At 37.3% G+C, this 22,525-nt stretch overlaps 1 protein-coding gene across 1 annotated transcript; it reads left to right on the top strand.

The window, feature by feature from the left end:
* Positions 1 to 761: 761 nt before the first annotated feature.
* On the top strand, positions 762 to 22,099 carry fhad1 (forkhead-associated (FHA) phosphopeptide binding domain 1). The gene is made up of 30 exons (XM_066644338.1): positions 762 to 929; positions 1,044 to 1,146; positions 1,488 to 1,694; positions 2,189 to 2,354; positions 2,464 to 2,549; positions 3,977 to 4,204; positions 4,805 to 4,928; positions 5,165 to 5,295; positions 5,391 to 5,468; positions 5,551 to 5,655; positions 5,996 to 6,103; positions 6,188 to 6,256; positions 6,368 to 6,520; positions 7,369 to 7,564; positions 7,653 to 7,723; positions 8,701 to 8,799; positions 9,034 to 9,123; positions 9,782 to 10,036; positions 10,344 to 10,455; positions 11,126 to 11,219; positions 12,572 to 12,678; positions 13,362 to 13,521; positions 13,670 to 13,754; positions 14,521 to 14,671; positions 15,012 to 15,103; positions 15,789 to 15,884; positions 17,898 to 18,124; positions 18,565 to 18,727; positions 20,647 to 20,718; positions 21,543 to 22,099. Exons 2-30 carry the CDS (start codon positions 1,051 to 1,053, stop codon positions 21,717 to 21,719), a joined length of 3,798 nt encoding a protein of 1,265 aa, XP_066500435.1. The 5' UTR covers positions 762 to 929; positions 1,044 to 1,050; the 3' UTR covers positions 21,720 to 22,099.
* The last annotated feature ends 426 nt before the right edge of the window (positions 22,100 to 22,525 follow it).

Raw genomic sequence — 22,525 nt, 5'->3', positions numbered from 1 at the left:
ATAACATGTTCTCCATTTTTTTTCTGAGCATAGATTTAAGCAGCTCAATGTAAGTTTAAAAAGAGCCTCTTGAAGATTTTGTAATTTTTAATTTATGAAGACTTTATGAATAGCTGGCAACACGCTTCAGATGTTTTTTGGTTTTTTTTGAACACTCAAATTTTATTGGACTATTTTATATTTCTTAAATACAGTCTAGTTTAGTGAAAAAATATTTTATACGTGATTAATGTTACTGCTACTGCTGTATGTTCCTAAATAAAAAACAGAAATGACTACTGATCTATAATTTTTGTACTTTCCAGATTTGTTCATTAATTTTATTCAAGTGTGACATTATTTTCCAGAATGTAATGAGTAAAGGAATCCCATTACAATTAGTTAATTAGTGATTAGTGTTGAGTAACTACGTCAACACGAAGCCACTTTCAAAGCATTAAAAAAATGTTTTTTCTTTCTTGAACTTATCTTCTAAGTATGTTGATAAAATTAAATTAAGTGGTGAAATCGATAACCAGAATATCATGAAATAGCCATTTGTACACTGTTATGTTTTTACCCCAATATAAGGTATAATTTAGGCAACCCACCCTCCTGCAATGGGATTGGCTGACTACTTGTAACTTTGAGCTTCTAGCCAATCCGAGCACAGGAAGTCGGGCAAAATATCTCAGAGCCAGAGCTCAGAGCATGACACAAAGCAGTCGGGCGGGGTTTCCTACCCAGCGTTGCCATGGCAGTCTTATACAACAGGCCCTCGTGAGACTGCTGATTTTCCCTCGAGGAAGCTTCAATTGCATTATAAACTTTAGAAGAATTAGAGATTACAGAATATTTATTCTTATTTTACCAGGAGCCGTTGAAGTCTTACAAACTGAAGCAAGAAATTCTGAGTTAGTCCAACTGAACTAATGTCAAGCAAAAACAAGGTAACTTTATAGTTAATCTAATCCAGTAATAAGAACAGGAAACTCTTAATTATTTTAACACATATTATTTTAAAAACAGATAATTTATCCTTAAATTTCTATATTTCTAAGCAGGTCTGAAATGAAGGCTTACCTTAAAACTTTAAACTGGATATTTAAACTCCAGCCCAAACGCACTACTGTTGGAAGGCACAAGGATTCTCACCTCTGTCTACAGGTAACTTAAAGAGAGTTTTGTAAACAGACTTATGTTTGTCAACATTATATAGGCATGTGTCTTTATCTGAATCTCACACAATCCAATATGTACATTATTAAAGGCTCTGAAATAGTCAGCCACACTGATGAGATCACTATAAACACCCTATCTTAGGGTGTGGAATAGTGGGACTGTGTTCTCACAACGAATCATCTAGGAAGATTAACATAGGAATGTTCCAATTTCTACTATAAAGCATTCAATGAAACTACTGATGTGCTTACTCTTAGCAGGAAGGAATCATTACATTGATTCTGAATAAGTACACTGGATTCAGACCTGTGCTTTTTGCTCAACAGAATGGAGGTGTAGATGACCTCCATGCTACAATTGAGTGGAACGAGGTGGAGCACTGCTATGTTCTGACTGACCTGAACTCTGTCCATGGCACCTACGTAAATGACTGTCGCATACACAATGCTGCAGTGCGTCTCACACCTGGGGATGAGCTTCACTTTGGCTATGGAGGTGCAACATATGAACTCATACTGGACACTGCAGATGCAGTAAGAGCTATAACATTGGATGTATATGTGTTGTGTATGTAATCCAGAAAAAATCATCCAGTATCAGTACTAAGCTCATTAATGCTGAAGTGTCTGTGCCACACTTCTCTGGGCCGTGCTATGATGATTCTGACAAATGAGGAAATGAGTTAATCTGGAAAATCAAATTTCAGAATCTATGAGTATTGTTTAAATGTGCCTTTTACTATCATGTTGACGAATTGAAATAGGCTTACATCTAGGATTCAGACTTTACCAGTAAGCTTCAGATTTAATAGCATTCATTAAAATTGTAGAAGATAATCTGATTGACTGGAAAGAACAAAATGAAGATTTATTGCAAATTTGTAGAGCTGAAAATGGAACTTAATGCACCCAGACATAAAAAATGGCTCATATAACTCACTTGTTATATTTGTAAGCTGACGTGTGCTTTTATATCAAAATTTAAAAAAATAACAATGATAAGAAGGTTTTTCCCCCCCATTACTCAGCTTCCCGTACTACCTGTCCAGACCTCAGCTCGTGTAAGGGCTCAAACCCATTCCCCTCCTGTCACCCCTCATCCACCCAGCAGACCCCGACCTGCCAGTGCAGGAGCTAAACGCACTACTCAAATCCCCAAAGCATTCGAGCCCAGAGGACACTATCAGAGAGCAGGTAAAGGCCACCTTTTAGTGGTCAAGGTGTTTGTAAAATTTATGCATTAAATAAAGTGTGTAAAATGTGCCTGTAAGACGTTTTAAGAGTCTGTTTCTGGTTGCTTTAGGAAGCTGGTCCAGCAGCACAGGACGGGAACAGTCTCTGAAAAATGTATCCACATCATGCAGCATGCAGGACTTACTACAGGACAAAGTGTGTCTACCATAGCATGTTTTAGGAATTGAGAGTTTTAGCTTTTGTTCTTTTATACTACAACCCCAATTCCAATGAAGTTGGGATGTTGTGTAAAACATTAATAAAAAAATCATTTTCAAAGACTGAATATTTGCAAAAAAACAATAAAGTTTATCAGTTTGAACATTAAATATCTTGTTTTTGTAGTGTATTCAATTCAATTTAATCAGTGTAATTCTTTATGTTTTACACAACGTCCCAACTTCATTGGTTACATAAGTACACAATTCCATGATGTATACTAATTATGCAATTAATTTTATTCTTTTTCATTTGCAGACTGTATCAACAACTTTGAGTCTACATTTGTATTCATTCATTCATTATCTGTAACCGCTTATCCAGTTCAGGGTCGCGGTGGGTCCAGAGCCTACCTGGAATCGTTGGGCGCAAGGCGGGACACACCCTGGAGGGGGCGCAAGTCCTTCACAGGGCAACACAGACACACACACACGCATTCACTCACACCTATGGAAACTTTTGAGTCGCCAATCCACCTACCAACGTGTGTTTTTGGACTGTGGGAGGAAACCGGAGCACCCGGAGGAAACCCACGCGGACACGGGGAGAACACACCAACTCCTCACAGTCACCCGGAGCGGGAATCGAACCCACAACCTCCAGGTCCCTGGAGCTGTGTGACTGCGACACTACCTGCTGCGCCACCGTGCCGCTTACATTTGTATTATTATGTTAATTACATTTTGTTTCAATTTTGACATAGTAATTATTGTTATCATCTTTATGTTTGTCACAAGTTGGTCTTTGTTAGTTCCACCAGTTAACTGGTGTCCTCACTTTACATTATATTGTGAAGCCAGGAGGGTTAAGGTTAGCACAAGCTTCTTTCATTTGTGCCACTGCATAATTTCTGTCATTTAGGCAATGTTATAGAATAACTCATCACATCTGAAGAATACTTAAATCAGTTACATAGTTTTTGCAATGATAGCAGCAACACTTAGGCGGACGTGGCGTATATTTCTGAACTCTTTGTTTGTTTAAAAGAGAGGAAATAAGTAAAATGTGTAAGAATTTTTTTCCCACAAAATGTTGGCAATTGTTTTATTAACTTCCTTATAAATAATCTCTAATTAAGTGTCCTTTATTTAGCTGTGCTAAATAAGAGACTTAATATTCGTTTCAACCCTAAAACGGTAAAGCTAAAGGTTCAAAATCAGAGAGGTAATACCATTGAAGCTGATGGATCACATTTCTCCATGAAAGGGCCAATAGTAATGGTCCACAAGTATTGGATTTAATTACTTTTTCTCATTCGTTTTTGTTTGTTTTTACAATGACCAGATATAATATTTGTAAAAAATGTAATCAATACTTGTTTAATACATTGTGTCAGAAGTGCATTTTGTTTATTGTATGTCCAGGAAGATGGGAGTGTGAGGCAAGGTGTGAATCTGAGTGGCGTGAATGTGTGTGAGGGAGAAAATCAAAGGAAGGAGTGTGTGATAATGGCTTTGAGAGATGAGGTTGCTGCTCTCCGATTGCAGCTCTCACAGAGCTCTCAGGCTGACTCTGACATCAGACACAAACTCAGTAACTTGGCCACTGGCATCCAGGAGAAAAAACAGGAGATCCAACAGCTAAAAGAACAGGTGCAATTTGTATTCTTACTGTTAAATTGTAACTGGAACAGAATGTGAAATAATAAACACAGACGTTGTTTTTTGTTTTTGTTAAAAAATCTGTGTATTCTACATGTACAGAGATAACAAATTCGCTGAATATTTTCTCTTTAGAATACAATATGCCAAATATACATAATTGAATATGTAATATTCATTAAAAAAAACACAAAGAGATGTGGAAAGGAAACACAAAAATATCTGGGACCCACTAACATTGTTGGGAAAAATGCAAATGGGAGAGTTAAAAATGTACTAAAATGTGTGAAAAAGCACATTTTTTGGATGTTGTTTTTAGAACCAAATATAATTATATTAGCTGGAAATGTCTGTGTGTCTAATTAAAAAATGACACGCTCCCAGTTTTTAAAACGTGTTTCAACTGACAATTTTAGTATGAGCATGTACTACTAAAGCAATGAAGCACATAAAACATCAAATATCTTGTATTTGAACTATTCCAGGTTAAATACAGGTAAAACAGGGATGTGCACATGATTTACAGAATACTGCATTCTTTTTTCCAATTTACGATATGTTCAACCTTTTTTTTAAACTCGGGGTTTGGAGATGCTGGAGATACAGAATAATTGTGGTGAGCAGGTTGCTCAGGCCATAGCTGAGAGAGAGCAGAGGATCAGCACATTAAAAGAACAGCTAACTCACATCAAGAATGAAAAAAGCAGGAGTACAGGTGAAAACAAAACACTTTTCCCATTATAGGTTTTCTCTTTTGGAGTTTATTTTGAAATGTACTTTTAGTAGGTATGGAACATTTTAAACATAAAAACATTAGTTTGATCACTCAGTCCGTCGGTCTGTGTATTCTTCCTGCCCAAGCTGAAGTGAACACCAGTATTACCCACAATGCTTGACCACTACAGTTAAGTTATTTGTGTTTGATTGTGTGATTTGCTATTTCTGTTTCAGCTCTGGTAAACAGTCTTCAGAAAGATCTGTTGTCTCGGGAAAAACAGACACTGAAACTAGCCGCTGAGGTTGATAAACTCCGGCAGGAAGTGAGATATAAAGAGGCTCAGCTTAGCAACATGGCAAACAAGGTAGGCTTAAAGTTTTTCCATACTTGATTCTCAAATATATATATATATATATATATATATGATTCATTAAATAAATAAACCATTTCAATAAGCAGTTATCACAGAGGAAAGAGGCAGAGAAGCATCACGAAGAGTATCTTGCCAGAGAAAAGGAGGTGGAATCACTCAAGAAGGTGCTCATTCTTGCAGGGGTATACTGTTCACTTTTTCTGTCCTTTTTTAACTGGTTGCTGAGTTATCTGTGCTGTCCTGCAGACTATGGAGAAACTGGACATGACCCTGCATGAGAAACAAAAAGAGCTGAATCAACAAATTACTGAGATGGATGCCCTCAAACACAGACAATTACAGATGATACAGGTCAGAACAAACCTTTTATTCATATAGTAACAATCAAGGTTATATAACATAGTTATAGGGAGTATAACAGTCATAGTTATATATAACATAGTGAGAAATATGTTACAGTATGTATTATGTTGGTGTATTATGTGCTAATCTCAAGCAAATTTTTGTGTGGAGATTTATTTAAAGAGGACAGTCCATTGTTCTGAGAGCACTTATGTTTGATCATATATTTGCCAATCTCTTCTTTACATATAATAGTGTGTCTTCTTGTGTGTGTGTGTGTGTGTGTGTGTGTGTGTGTGTGTGTGTGTGTGTGTGTCTGTGTGCTGTGTGTGCTTGTAATGGGGCGTAGGAGCAGGCCAATGTTCAGACTGAGATGAACCGATTGAAAATGCTGCAGCAGAATACCCGTCAGAGAGAAGAGGAAATGCAAACAGAGTTGAGACACACACAAATTCGGGTGAGAGAGATGTGATAAATAACTGTGATGTGCGTTCATTGATGTGTTATTCTCAGATACAAAGCTCTGTCTCTCTCTTTTCAGCTTGAGAACCTTTGCAGTCAAATCACAAAACGCATACTGCTGACTTCAGAAACAGTATCCGAGCAAGAGGCGAGTGAAATGTGTTCATTTTTACATCAATTTGTCTGTTAACCCCAATCTGAACTGGCAGGTGGGTTTTGATTTTGGGTGTTCCTTGTGTCTGGTGTTGTGTTTGTATAGGTGTTGGAGCATTTGTTAGAGCTAGCAGAACAGAAAGAGATGTTCAGTTCCAGAGTCAAGGAGCTGGAGCAAAAACTACAAGAACACACTGAGAACCAGAGACTCATGGAGGAAGACACTGTGAAACTTAAGGGTAGACTGTCTGAATGGCAGGTATTATCATAATTGGAAATCCCATACAAATTACCTAACAGCCATGATTATACATTGAATATTACATTTAACATCCTAAAAACCAGAAAGTGTCCTTATAATTTATATTCTCACTCTCATAACTGTAAGTATGTGTGTGTGTGTGTGTGTGTGTGTGTGTGTGTGTGTGTGTGTGCGTGTGTGTGCGTGTGTGTGTGCGTGTGTGCGTGTGTGCGTGTGTGTGTGTGTGTGCGTGTGTGCGTGTGTGTGTGTGTGTGTGTGTGTGTGTGTGCGTGTGTGCGTGTGCGTGTGTGTGTGTATGAACTTCAAAATAGTTACCGTAAAATGAGTCCAACACTTCATTTAAAAATTCAAGGTAAAAACAAGTGTTATTTATACTATCCTTCTTAAAGTTTAAAGAACCTCTGGTGTAATGTAAAATGTAATACAGATTCTAGGACAAATCCTTACTTATGGAACCTTTCATATTATATTATGCATATATTAAGCTTCAACCTTTAAAGCTTATCATATTCAGAAACCATTTTCCATACTGGAATGTTCTTTATGATATCACTAAAAACATATTTGGGCATTGGGCACCTAAAGCTCATTAAGTCATTAAAACGTATTGTGCAGTAAGTAATATGAAAGTAATGTGGTTATTTTGCTATTGACTGAAGAAATTAAGTGAAGGTTGTCTGCATATTGGCCATTTTAGGCATTAATTAATTAAAGGGTTAATCAAAATGACCAATGTTTCTGTTTTTAAATTGATGCTTCACTAAGCAATGCGATGTGCACAAATTGTGATGTTATTATAACAGTGAACTAAGTAACATTGTGTTTATTTTTGCCACTATGGACAGAGCAGTGCACAGGAAGTGGTCACAGTGGATGCAATACAGAGCCAAATTACAGCCCTTCAGGAAGAGAGTGTGTGTCATACTGTGCGCTGGGTTCAGACTCTGACACTTTCTTTACTGACCACTCTACACACACTGCTGCAGGACTTCGTGAACACACTGCAGACAGCAGGGATTGAGGTGTCGGAGAACACTGGTGGTAAGAGAAAACAGAAAGAGACAAAAACAGACTGCAATTATAATATTGCAGAAAAACTGAACTTTTAACTGTTCTTATGCTGTTTTAGGTATATCAGGAGCCATACAAACATTGTGTCAGCAGTATCGGGAGATCCAGTCAGAACTAAGGACTCTAAAGGTTTGAATGTGGTTTTTTTTTATGTACACTACTTTGCTGCAACAACTATTTTTTTCACCAGTCTGTGGAACACAGTTTAGATAGTTATGAGATAACAGTGAAAATGTTGACACCATAGAAAATGAAGTTATTGTAAAATTAAAATGTAGAATGTTTTGTTTTTTGGCCAAACCATCACTCTAAAACAGGCGACATGTGGCACAACAGTGTATCGCTGTCAGACAACTCCAGGGACCTGGGGTTGTGGGTTTTAACCCCAGCCTGGGTGACAGTGAGGAATTTGGAGTGTTCTCCCTGTGTCTGCATGGATTTCCTCTGGGTGCTCCGGTTTCCCCCCATGGTCCAAAAACATACATTGGTAGGTGGATTGGCTAATCAAGAGTTTCCAAAGGTGTGAATGTGCTGCCCGGCAAAAGACTAGCTACCCCTTCAGGGTGTGTTCCTGCCTTGTGACTCAAAAGTGTCCATAGGTGTGAGTGTGTGTGTGTGTGTGTGTGTCACCCTGTGAAGGACAGGCGCCCCCTCCAGGGTTTGTTCCTGACTTTAGCCCAGTGATTCCGGGTAGGCTCCGGACCCACTGTAATTCTGAACTGGATAAGCAGTTACAGACAATGAATGAATGAATGAATGAATGAATATGCCACACTACAAAGGGCTGATGCCCCTCTAAGGTGTGTACCTGCCAAAACTGGATAAGCGGTTACAGACAATGAATGAATGAATCACTATAAAACCATAGTGCACCAACGGGACATATGTGAATAAACACAAGGAATCTAATATTGCATCATTCGTGGGATGTTCTTATTAAAAACTGTAAAATAAAATTGCATAAGGGAACACAAACAAAATAGACCAATCAAAAGTTTTTATCGCAGTGTGTTGTCATTGGTATACTTTGGCCTCATGAAATATGTGAACTGTGTATGAATTCAGAGAACATAAGGTTATAGCTGCTGTACCATTATTTGTGACAGGCAGAGAAGAAGCAGCTTCAAGAAAGAGAAGATCTGGCTAGTGACCTACAGGAATCACTGGAGACAATGAAACAGGAACTGGAAGAACAGAAACTACAGGTGCTACTGCTACCTTGGTCATCTTTACAGAAATATTTTAATTATGTTCAATTAGTGGTATGAAATAAAAGTGACCAATTATCAGGGTAGCACTGTCAAGAAACACAGAAAAGTAAACAGGGCAAAGTAAATTCCAGTTTAATAGAGCAACCATATTAATGGACATTAATCTATATATTCCATTTATTGCAATTCAGTAAATATTGTTTACCTTGGTTTGGTGTTATCTTGCAGGCTGCAGAAAGACTGGCTGAGATGGATAACACTGTAAAGCTGCAGCTGAGGAAGATGAAGTCTGATCTGGAATCAGCCAAAGCTGCTGAAGTAAGTTAAAACTAACATTGTACCATTGAATTAGTATGAACATAAATGCCTTAAAGTGCATTTAAATTATTCACAGAAATATATACACACAGACACTGCATAGCCGCCAGTAAGCAACTGAATCACAGGCCATATTCATTCACTCATTCAAGTGTTTCACAAGGGGCTTTATTCTTTAATTCATTCATTCATTCATTCATTCAGTGTCTGTAACCGCTTACCCTGTTCAGGGTCGCGGTGGGTCCGGAACCTGCCTGGAGTCACTAGGCGCAAGGCAGGAACACATCCTGGAGGGGGCACCAATCCTTCACAGGGCAACACACACACACACACACACATACACACACACACACATCGCCAATCCACCTAATCCACGTATGTTGTTTTAAACTGTGGGAGACTTTTACCTTTTTGAAGGAATTTAAGTTTATTTCTTTATGTTTTTTCTAAAATCAAGGTATTTAACAGGGTGTTTGTTTACTCATTTGCTGAAGTAAAAGCTTGCAAATTTCTGTAGAGTCAGTAGAGAGTGTAAAGTAGCTGAATTCACTAATTAGAAGGAATAATTAATATTATTATTAGTTCTAAAACTTACTAATACTGCCTTCAATTAACTGCCATTGTGTATATGAATTTCTTGGACTTTCTGTCTTCCCAGGTTGCTTTGCGCTTAGAGATGGAGACACAGGAGGCAGAGAAGCTCACCAAACTAGAAGAAGCATGCAAAAAAGAAAGTGAACTCAGACAAAGAGTCAGAGAAAGAGAACAACAAGTGGAGGAGTGGAGGGAGAAAATGAAGGAGCAGGAACAGAAAGAGAAAGAGTGGCAGAGACGAGTGGAGGAGGCCCTACAGACAGGAGCAGTTGATGAGAGAGAAAGGGTCAGTGTGGAGATCCAGGAGTACAGGGAACAGGTACAGGGGCTTTACTATCTGCAATGTTTATTGAACAGCTTTTTCTGCACTGTACAATTTTTGTTGTTTGCTCCCTAAATTTTACAGGACATTAATAACTATGTTTTATTACAAATAATTTTTAACACTTTCGTGTTAAAAACGTCTGTGCATAAACAGGTTTAATACAGAGTCTTTGATAAATGTGGAGATAGAAAATAATTAATTAATTAATTAATTAATTAATTAAATAATTAATAAATAGAAGGCTTTTTCCAAACAAAGACTATAGGTGAATGTAACTCAGTTAAATTGAAATTAACTCAAGGTGCGGCAGCACGCTCACACCATTGTTGCCATGGAAAAGCAAGTGAGCAGAGCCCAGCAGAGAGAGAGAGAGTTACAGGAGGACAGAGATTCTGTCATGCACAGGCTTACAGGTGAGCTTCTTACTATATTTCGGTGCTTAGGAATATTTACCTTTCCCCCTCATGTTTTTGTGCACATGTATATTGCCTCAGCGTGCTCATTACATTAATTTTTGTATTTACATCGCTTACCATTTGAAAGCACAACCTGCCCTTTGGATTGCTGAAAAATGTCATGATAAATCAACCAATAGAAATTATTATAAATTACTTTTTTTGTTTAAGTTACAAAACCAGATGTTAAGCACGGTGATGAATGCTGCACTGCACAGTTTCTATTTTGAAGAATATTCTTAGTAATAATCAACACATATGTTACGTATTAACTTACAATAGTTGAATAGCAGCATGAGTTTGGTCATTTTGAACGGGCACAACGAATTTAGAGGGGAAAATTGTTAATTTTGCTTATGGGGTTCAGTAAATGAAAATATATACTGAGATTGAAAGTCAGAATATTTTTGATGTCCAAAATGGGAATAAGCCTATGTCACATATGAAGCAATCATATTTTTGTGTTTTGGTTAATTTATGAATATATTGTACATTTTTGTAAGCTAATGAACAGAATGTGGACAACAGCTGTAATGCCATACTAAGCCCCTGGGGTGCAGCAGTCATCCTGTTAAACTCAAGACCTTTTTTTTGGATATGTGTTACAATATTCTGCTAAATTCAATAGAAGCACTCAGCCGACTGGAGGATGACAAACCCAGCATTTCATCTGAGGAATCAAAACAGCAAGAGCAACAGGAACAGACAATATTGTCTCTCAGGTACAATACACTACAGCTTTAACTAACGGCACATTGGATGTTCATGAATTCATTATTTGTCTGTAACCTCCTATCCAGGTTAGGGTCACGGTGGGTTTGGATGTTATCAATCTATATCCAATTTCTATTTACAACTTAAAGACAATTTCATATTTGAATTTAGTACTACAGGACAGACTAATCATAAAACTTTCAATACTGTATATATTTTCTGTCAAAACTAAATCCAGCAACAATTACAGGAGTCGAAATAAACCTTTTTTAATTCATAATTTTAAAATATATATTTAATGTGACAACATACTCACACCTATGGACATTTTTGTGTCGTCAATCCACCTATCAACATGTGTTTTTGGACTGTGGGAGGAAACCAGAGCACCCAGAGCAAACCCACGCAGACACAGGTAGAACACACAAAACTCCTCACAGACGGTCACCCGGAGCAGGCCTCAAACCACAAGCTCCAGCTCCCTGGACAGCAACACTACCTGCTGCGCCGCCATGCTGCCGCTGATTCATCTTATAATGCATGAAAACAAAATGCATGTGTAATGCCATCTGGTCCAAATTCCTAAGTAATATTCTTCAAACTTGATCTACACTATAATCTTAGCTAGTGTTTTGTCCTCACAAATAATACATTTCAACACTTCAAATTATTCATGAGAATATGGCAGAATCACTAATTACCCCAGCTCTACACATCCCATAATGAAGTCCCCAGAAATGAAAAGGAATTTTTGATGCAGTGAAATCACAAACACTGGAAGGTTATAAAGATTATACATTTTATGCAATGAAATGAGCTGCCCCTAGTAATTAAATAAGATAAACAAAAAAGATAATAATAGAATGTCTGGGCATTACATGACTTTAGACAGTGCTGATAAGTAGATAAACCAATGTCTGATCAGGGGGTATTAAGAAACTAAGAAAAAATTACTTGTAGGGAGAAGATTCACAATTCAATTTCATACCACCATCCTCCACACATGACATACTCATAAATTAATGAAATGTAAGTGTGTGTCATGTTTTTAGGTTTCATATGCAAGTGATGACTGTGGAATATGTGGGAGAAGAGCCCACTTCCATCTGTGCAGTTGCTTAGAGACTGAACCATATGACTAAGAGAAACAATGATTTTACAAGGTTAAAGTGTAAAAATAAATAAATAAATAAATAACAGTAACAGGCTTGTTCTGTCACTTCCCTGTTTTGTCAATTATTGGATGCTTATATAAGAAGTGGGAATCAGAGGGGCTGTGGGAGGAAAAAGAAATAAAAGTGTTTTACCCATTTATTTCACTAATCACCAAGAAATGGTCTTTGTGTTTGGGTTCTTTTAGGACATCACTTGAAGCAGCCCAACAAGAAGTGGTCAGGCAGGGTGAGGTTATTACTTCTCTGAGTCGTGACCTGGCACAAGCCCATGCTCGCCTCTCCGACCTCACAGGTGCTGAACATTCACACAGTGCATTTTATGTTATTAGAAAAAGGCTTAGGTCCATACAAGCCGGAACAACAGGTACTATGCCCAGATGAGTATGTTATTAAAGTGGAGAACTACAGTTTCAGGATATTATCTTTACTCCAGTATTCACTCAGGTAATACATACTTTAAGTGTGAAAATTGCTACTTTACTTTTGCACTAGAGCTACAAACTAATGTAAATTACAAGTATAGGAAACTTACAGTCACAGCATCTTGCAAACCACATGCCTAAATTATTTAGTTTGTCAATTATTTAAAATTTGACAAATTATGTAAGCGTCAAATGGCTGCTACTGTTTTTTTTTTTAGCAATGCAGAAAACTCCTACCCTTTTTTATAGATAACAGTATGTCCTACAGAGGCCACATGGACATAGAGATGAATTAACAAATTAATGAGATTTGATAGAAAAAATAATAAACTAAAAGTCACTGTTCATTGCCTAAAAACATGAAGCTACACAAATATCTCTAACTGTTGTAAGCTGTTAGAAAAAATATTATAGGAATATGTCTATTGTAATTGGATGTAGTTTGATGTCAGAAAGCCTTATGAGTGTTGACCTACAGTAAAAGGTTATCATTTGGTGAATTTGGATTGTTTAAGATAAATGGGGAAGTAAAGGTTTCAGTTCTTGTGTCCAGGGGAACTGAGTGAACAGCAGAAGATAGAGCTGGAGACACACAGAGCTTTAGTGGTGGAGCAGAGGATGCAACTGAGCATGCTCAGTCAGAAACTAACAGATACCTCTCAGCTGCTGGAACAGAAGAATGAGGAACTGAAGACACTGAAGGAGAAGCAGATGTAGGCTGGACACAATAGCTGCACACAATTATACACACATATATGTAGTCATGTTCTTTGTATGTATGTAAATCAATCATTCATGCTGTTTTAATTAGTAAAGAAAGTGTCTGTGACGATTCTAAACTTTATTTTCTTCTGCTGCCAGACAAATGGAGATGGACTTGAAAAGTCAAAAAGAAGGACAGGACTATGGCAGCCATGTACCTATGCTTCAAGCACATCAAACTAAGGTGGTCCTATCTGAGTTAAAATGCTTAGCCATTGCTTTTTTGTCTACAAAACTGCATTAATACTAATCATCTTTCAGAGGGAGGTGAATACAGCCTTCTACCCACTTTTAACCATGTGGTTAAAAACCCTACTGTAGACTTCTGGTTTGGACCTCATGAAGTAATGTTAAACTGCTGTCATAAAACTCAAATTGCTGCCAGCCAGTTTTATGAAAAGAAAGAATTACTCACATTCTGCCATGTAAGCACATCCTTATATATCAGCTAAAACAGTAGTGACTGTCCCTACAGAGGTCTCTTGAGATCTGACAGTTGCCAAAAAATAAACAACACACAATACTGAATAGCATCACTGCCTTGCATTTGGCAAACAAAGTGCAGTAATTTCATGGCTGATATATGTAAATATTTATTCAAATGTCTTATAATGCTATATAGTTTACATGAGGAACACACTTGCTACAAAGGTGAATAATTTTCTTTAATTCAATAAATGTGTATGTTAATAAAAGGCTACCATTACAAGGGCATAATGCATCCACAAAACATCAAAATGCTTTTTAATAGAAGTGACAGAATAGATGACGTCTTCAAAGATGATAGGCCTTTATAATAGGTTACAACAGAGTCTCAAAAACACCTGACTGCAACTTGACTTTGTTTTTTTTTGCTTTAAAACATAAAACACATACATATACGCATGTATCATGTTCTACATATATTCATGTGAGTTGTGAATTTCTGTTTTTTATACTGTGTTTTACAGGATGTGGCCCTCATGGTGAGTCCCAGTGACCTTTTCACTCACCACCACAAGGGCAAAGGTCATCGTCATGAAGAAATTCTGCGTCAGCAGAAAGAAACCCTCTTTGACATGAGAGCACGGGTCAGAGCTATTGAACAGAAGTTTGCTAGCAGTGAGTTACAATACAGTGACTTGGCTTATGATTTGCTGTTTACTGAATTTTCTTTACATGTATGGATTATTAACCATTAAAAGCTGACAGTCTGTATTAATATCTACAGATAGACACAGTGAAATAGTCAATAAGAAATCTCCAAAATATTTCTAGCTTTTGAACCTGGCTGCTCCATGTGGGAAACAGTTCTGCGTACATGAAGCAGTTTACTTCATGTCATCTGGGTTATTTTATAAAGCTAATATAAAAATAATAATCATTAATATTTTGTGTAATATTTTACTTATTGCTAAATTATGTATTGCTCCTTTAAATGCTAGTCACTCCTGTGTTGCAGAACTGTTAGGACAGGAGGGGGAGCCAGTGAGACAAAACAACACTCTCAGGCCTCTGAGATCTGCAGCACAAAGGGCTTCAATCACCTCAATGGTACAATTACTACTGACCTTTCTTTGACTTTTTTTTTTTTTAAATACAATTGGGGACAATTTAGAACTTGACTTCAGTTGAAATTGAAAATAGTCTAACCTGTAGTTTTAAGGTTAATTTGTGGAGAAGGATGCTATTAATATGTAAAACTGAGCGGTTCAGAGTTGTTTGGTAGTCAAATATGGACTTGATGTATATCGTTCTGTTGAAGCCTAGGGTGTTGGAATATCACATTACAATGGGGAGAGGAATCAAGCATCCAAAATGTTCATGACTCCATAAATTAAAATATATTGCCATAACTTTGTACAAGATGAGATGACCTTTTACTTTATTTTAAATATTTATATGGCAGCAAACCACTCAATTCTATGTAGAGATATAATGGTAGAGTGTCCTGAGCAGAGAATAAAGTTATACACCCTCTGTGTGTGTTGTTCTTTGCTCTTTGTTTTATAAAAGAGAGACATCCAAATCAGATCTATTACTGTTTTTCATGATCAATATTTTATATGAAATCTTGACACATCTGTTCACTGAAACTTGGGTTATCAGGTACGATTGCTAAATTTAAACTGTAGATATCACAGCCCCTGTCCCACTTTTTCTGTTTTTAGAATGTGATGTCTGTATTATTTTTGTGTATCTTGGTTATGTGATGTGCTGAATTGTTGTATTCATACAGAGTGGCTTTGCCTTCCCTGAGGCTCTAAGTGAAGTAGCTCTGGAACGCACAGCAAGGCTGGACATGTCTGATGCTCTGGAGCTCAGCGAGAGAACTGTAAGTGTTCTCTGCATGTGTTCATGTTTTTCTGTCTGTGCACAACAGTGTGGCACTGTCTTCAGTCAAACAATGAATACAGTACAAACTTAACTCCAAACAACAATATAAACACAAAAAAAGTATTTTAAAGTTGTCAGTGTCATTGTTTTTTCTTTGTAAATATACTGTCATTCACACATCAATGTGTGGATCATATTCTAAAAATATTGGAGCAGCAAGAATTATAGAAAAAACATTTTGTGAAATGCTCCAAAATCATGACAAAATGGCCTAGCTCTGTAAAAATATGAAAGGATTTATAAAAAAAATCCATCAATGAATTCTTTGCTGTTTAAATGCAATGAGTGTTTACAAGTTTTAGACACTCTCTTATGGCTTTTGTAAATCTGTGTATAAAGATCAAGGAGTAAAATATTACAACAAAGTGCTAAACACAATAATAAAGGGCAACATATAACTAGAAAGGCCCAAGGCACCTGCACTCCACTGGACATTTTGTGTACTCTGCCCCAATTATGAATTATATTTTGATTTAAAAAAAGGGTACATATTTTTCTCACAATTTCTTGGACACCAAATTTGAAATGACCTTATATTAACAAAATAAACGGAAAATACATCCAGTGCTTAGTTGTTTTTTTTTTCATTAAACAGAATTGTGTTCTATTTTTATTAGCATTAAATGCACCGAAATATTTTGGAATCAGTGCATTTATATTAAATGTACAGGATACAGCTGTCTGAGAATGTAGAGAAACATATTTGAGTCTGAGCAGTGCAAAAGAGTGTCAAAGATATTCTAATTATATACAAACAGAACCATCACATGGTATATATAATAGATACACCAGATAAGTGCATAATAATATATTATACCTGCAATGAAACAACCTGCTTTTGTCTCTGAAATTCAGTCTCTGAAATTGCTCTTGTTTTGAAATGCTTTTCTTGTGTGTGCTACAGGAAATGACTTGGTATTTTTAAAAAAGGTAGCACTTTACTTATTACAGCAAGGCTTGTTTTTGACTGGTTTTGAAAAGCTGTAAAATAATTAAATAATTACAAAAATTATATAGTCAAATAATTATTTGCTTCAGGGCATAACTTCATAATCCTAGTCCTGAATCATAATGAGTTACTGAGTTCTGAGCTTAAATGTTAACCTGAATATTTTTACAGCTTTCAGCAGACTGCTTTGTGTGATGAGGTCAGTTAGTCTACAGGAAATTACCTTTTATCGAAACTGCTATCCTTATTTAATATTTTACTATTATTGTAAGAAGTGCAGTATTGTCTGATACAGCTAAACATTTTCTTACTGTTATATCCAATGTATTATCAAACACACCAAGTCCAGATATTAACCTTTCACACTTGTAACATTTTAGCTCATGATTCATTGCCTTATGAGCAATGTGACTACACCAAAGTTTCTTCTAAAATTAAGGTTAGTTTGCTGCAGTAACATCTTGTATTATAGAAAGAAGGCTTTAGACTCTATGTTGGAACATTTCTGTGAGGAATTTTTGTCATTCAACCACAAAAAAACATTCCTAAGGTCAGATACACCCATCCAATTGATCCCAGAGTTTTTGGATAGTGTTGCATCAATCTAAAGAACAAAGTATCATTACTCCACATTCCAGTACTTTCCACACTGTTAATCCATGCTTGGCACTATAGGCTCATATGCACCTGCTCCAGAGAACTTTAGCTGGCTAATTTGGTCTTTAGAAACATAATTATGATGTAGTTTAAGATTGTTGCCTCATAAAGTTATGTTGCAACCTTATGAGTAGACTCCATTTTGCGGTAAATGACTTAGTTTAGTCTCAGCCACCCAACTAAGTATCAGCCCACTCTCAGCAGGTTGATACACCTCCAAAAACAGGAAAGTAAAGAGTCAATCATCAAAAACATTATCTTAGCCAATAATATGATCAATATAGATGACATCCAAAAACACCCGTCTTTGAATACTGACTTGTACATTTTAATGCTTTTGTTCAGTATTTGGACCTGGCGCGAGCTCTATGTGAAGTCTTAGAGCTGAGTGACGAGCAGCTTTCAGGATGTGTCCCCCTGAAGAATGTCCCACCTGCAGAGAGAGAGCATCTGACCTCCCTCAGACAAGATGATCTGGAGCTATTCCGAAAACGTCTTGCTCTACAGAACAGCCAGAGCCAAAACACACTCCTACTACTGCAGCAGAGCCAGAGCAAGATAAACACACTCAGGTGCTCCAATACAAAACACATATCCCAACATTTATCAATATGGCAAAGATATTAAAAATGAAATATAATTTAATTTTTATTTCTAATATTTTCAGTATGTAGTGCATCAAACATTTGTTTTTATTTCAACAATCATTCTTTTTAGAAGCCATGTTTTTTCCTCCAAAAAATGATTTGGACAATAGTTGAACAATTTGAAAGAAATTCAGTTTACACATTTGGACCTCAGTCACACTGAGAAGGAGTGGCACCACCTCCAGAGTGTGTTCCTGCCTTGTACCCATTGATTCCGGGTAGGCCTGGACCCACCACAGCCCTGAACTGAATAAGCAGTTACAACAATGAACGGATGAATGAATTTCATCATATCGTCACAGGGTTATCTATGCATTGACACCATTTGCCACACTTATGGTGAAATTACCCTTTTGCTCTGTTAGTGAGAGCCTGGCTGCAGGTCAACAGCTGCAGGTCGAGCTGGACAATGTTCACGCTGAGTTAGAAGCTGTGAAACAAGAGAGTTCTGCACTTCACCAGGCCCTGCAGCTCACTCAGACCCAACTTCTGCAACACAGAGACCAGCGCTCTGCCAAAAACCACAAGGTAGATTACACAGAGGCAAAACACTACTGTTACCTCTGCCTTTACTGTGTGATGTAGGCTATGTTTGTCTATTTTATAAAGGTTTATAATAATAATACTTTGATTACCATTATATATAGCCATTATACCATTGATATACCATTATATATATTAGAGATAACCAGTGTACTACTGTATTGCAAATATTTGAAGTCTCGGGTCAAATTATATGTTTTGCTGATTATAAGTGAAAATAATTTGATAGATTCTCTACAACAAAAGAATTACTATGTGGAATATTTGCAATCGATTTTTTGGCAGAGCCTTAGCTTTAGCTTTAAATACATGTGACTGCCAGAGAAACAACTGAAGACAGGGAACCTCAAAAAGCTCTCAGGCCCCAGACAGACTGAAAAAGATAGATGATCAGTTTGATTCTTTCACACGGAGCCACATGCTTCCTGCTTGCGCACACACACACACACACACACACACACACACACACTGCATTATTTAGCTGAAGGTTTAGCTCAAGATGTAAGAGCTCAGTTTTGCTGCAGAGACAGGCCTTGAGGAACAGGAAGTGAGCTCTGGCTCTGAGCCTAACTGACCTTAACAATGCTCTGTTTCTTTGGGCTGAAACAGCAAAGTTTCACTGAGGTCAGTAAAAACAAGAAAAATAGCTGGCCTCAGCACCATCATGCATTGCATTCTGTACTGCAGTACGTATGACATTGGCATTAAAGTAAAGCCTTTAGAAATAATAATTATTAACATGTTCATTAAACATATTATATAGAACTACATAGTAATTACATAATAATTATTACATATAATAGTTTACATATTATGTAACTACTAAGAATTGTTTTACAAATGTTATGAATTATTCTGTAAGTACTATGGATTATATAGCATCTACATTAAATTGTGCATAAAAGTTATTTAGTTATGAGAGTAAGGAACAGAAATATGAGCCTACAACCAGCCCTTGGGCTGAGACTCCACCAAGTGTGAATGATATTATTTGCTATTAGACTCTAGTGTATAAACCACCATACCACCATATGACTGTCAAGCTAATCTCAGTGTTAAGTCTGAATCACTCTACTGGCAAATTACTGGCAGTGTTAGATTAGTTTCCTCAACTGCTTTCTGAGGAGGGAGTGAGAGAGAGGAAGAGAGAGAGAGAAGGTCAAAAAGAGGCACTGCTGTGTTTGATTTCCCTGTTTTTAATTTTTAGTTCAGGGCAGAATGTCCGTGCACTAGAGAGGCACCTCATTTAGCATGCAGGAAATTACATCAGCCATATAGTGAATGTCCTCTGTGTGTTTTTAAAGGTCATTCAAAGTTGTAAACTATATTTACAGTAATTTTAAAATACTGTTTATTTAATAACGCACTTTTCTCAAATGACAGTGTGTCACTGTATTTCACTATAAATTCTGAGAACTGATGCCAATTTTTAACAGTTAACTTTATATATAAGTTCCCGTAAAGTTCCTGTAAAAAGTAACTCTCCCAGAATTCCCTGCAATCTGTATGGAATTAAAATGGAAAAAACTAGGGACAATATTTTAATTCTACAGCATTTTCACAAACCCTGCCAGATTTCATAAAAATGAAATGTCAATTATATTGACAGAAAAACAAACCTTTACATAAAAGTGCTGTCATTTTAGGATTTCTATTGGACTTTAAAAACTGTATACTAGTGTGGTTGCTGTGATTGTCCACTCCAGCTGCTCCACTTAAGTCCTTGTTTTTAGAGAGGTTTGTACATTATAGTGGAATTCTTCATTAAATTTTCTGTAACACAAAGCCCAAAGTAGAACAATGAAAAATAAATCTAAATATGTCATGTTGACATGAATGGTTCCTTTGTTTGGTTTGTCTGTCCTCTCTTTCCATGTGTTATTTAATTAATGCTCTTCTTTCAGGCTCTTAATATGGAGGGGAGGACTGCAAGAGTCGGCCATCACAACTGTGTACCCAATGACAAGTATGACAAGGTGAGTTCATTTAAATTCTGTGTCTGTATTCAGCTCTATACATCATTCATCAGTCCTCTAACCATCAGCAGAACACACAGCTGACTGACCAGCTGGCCTCAGTTCAGCTGTGGAAATGTCCTCAGTATACATTTCTTTTTTTTTTTTTTTTTAAGGGGGGTAAGAATTTAATTGGTCCATTCATTGGATGATAAACCATCATCAAAGAAACATGTTGTCACCTCAGTAACAATAGCTCAGATTGATAGTGTCACTGCCTCTATGAATAATTAACATTCAGTTCTGTGCACTCCCGCTGTGTTCTGCCAGTTAGAGGGAAAACAGCCTGTGTCTGTATGTGAATCTTTGTGTATCTGCAAGTGTTATTATTTGCTTGTTTCAATGTCTTCATAATGACAGGAAACCATGGCGATTTTCTGCATCTGTGGATATTTGTCTAGTCCTCTAATATAATTTATATAACAAATATACAGATACAAATCTGCTACAGTACTACATAAAGTAACTGAAAGTCTCTTCAAATACAGTAATGCTTGTAAAGCCTCTGTATGCTCACTATTCAGTTAGCTGGGCAGATTAAGTTTTTAATGTGTGCCACCTTATGCTGTGCAGTTAATATATTTTACGACTGTCAGTGCACACTAATTTTCCTTTTCCTTGATGTGGTTTTTATGGCTCCATTTTCTCCAGCTCATAAAATCAACACCCTTCTTTCTTCTTTCTATTTCCTAAGGGTTTTCCTTCTTGGTACTCAGAGCTGAAGCCTGATTTTACAGTTTTTGTGTGGGTGGATAAATGCTTATGTGGGCCTGTGTCTGATGCAGGTACCTGTGCTAAAGAGAAGGCAGCAGAAGGACAGGAGGAGGAGTAGGACAGAAGCTGAGGTGGACACTGTGAAGAATGAGTCAACAAACAAAGAGCAGGCCATTTGCAAAATGGCTGCTCAGCTGACTAGCCTGCCACAGCAGCAACAAAGCGTGGAGCTCACTGAAGCTCATTGACATAGGCAGGTTTAAAGACTTAATGTTTTACTAAAAGCTACAGTGGTGCACAGTTATAATAAATGCAGGTATGCATACCTGGGTTTCCAGTTGGTCACTCAGCCAAAACATGGGTTAGTGTTCATAAACGTTCTTCTTAAGTTTGGGCCTGGAGGGACCAGGCTAAATTTTCTAACAAACCTTAGGGGTCAGTGGTCTCACAAATATTTTATTTATTACATTCATCCATTGCCCACCGCTTATCCGGGTCCGGCTTTGAACTCGGCAGTGGAGCAAACACTCCTCTACCTTCACTACTCCTTTAGAAGCCCATTTTCTCGTTCTGATCCAATTCAATTTTTTCCCATTTGAAAAGTCTGAGCGGGCGGCATGGTGGTGCAGCAGGTAGTGTTACAGTCACACAGCTCCAGGGACCTGGAGGTTGTGGGTTCAAGTCCCACTCCAAGTCCCACTGCCTGTGAGAATTTTTTGTGTTCTCACCATGTCTGTGTGGGTTTCCTCCGTGTGCTCCAATTTTCTCCCACGGTCAAAAACTCACATTGTTAGATGTATTAGTGATTCAAAAGTGTCCGTAGGCGTGAGTGTGCATTTGTGTGTCGCCTTGTGAAAAACTGCCGCTCTCTCCAGGGTGTGTTCCCGCCTTGCGCCCAATGATTCCAGGTAGGTTCCGGACCCACCACGACCCTGAACTGGATAAGCGGTTTCAGACAATGAATGAATGAATGAATGAATGAAAAGTTGGGTTATATCTCCAGATGTTTTTGTAGAAAACAGACCGGACAACTTGCAAACCATGAGGAAACATT

Source organism: Hoplias malabaricus, chromosome 14 (assembly GCF_029633855.1).
Source record: "Hoplias malabaricus isolate fHopMal1 chromosome 14, fHopMal1.hap1, whole genome shotgun sequence".
NCBI classification, from domain to species: Eukaryota; Metazoa; Chordata; class Actinopteri; order Characiformes; family Erythrinidae; genus Hoplias; species Hoplias malabaricus.
Note: the sequence above shows the minus strand (reverse complement) of the source record. Positions and strands in the feature narration are given on the sequence as shown.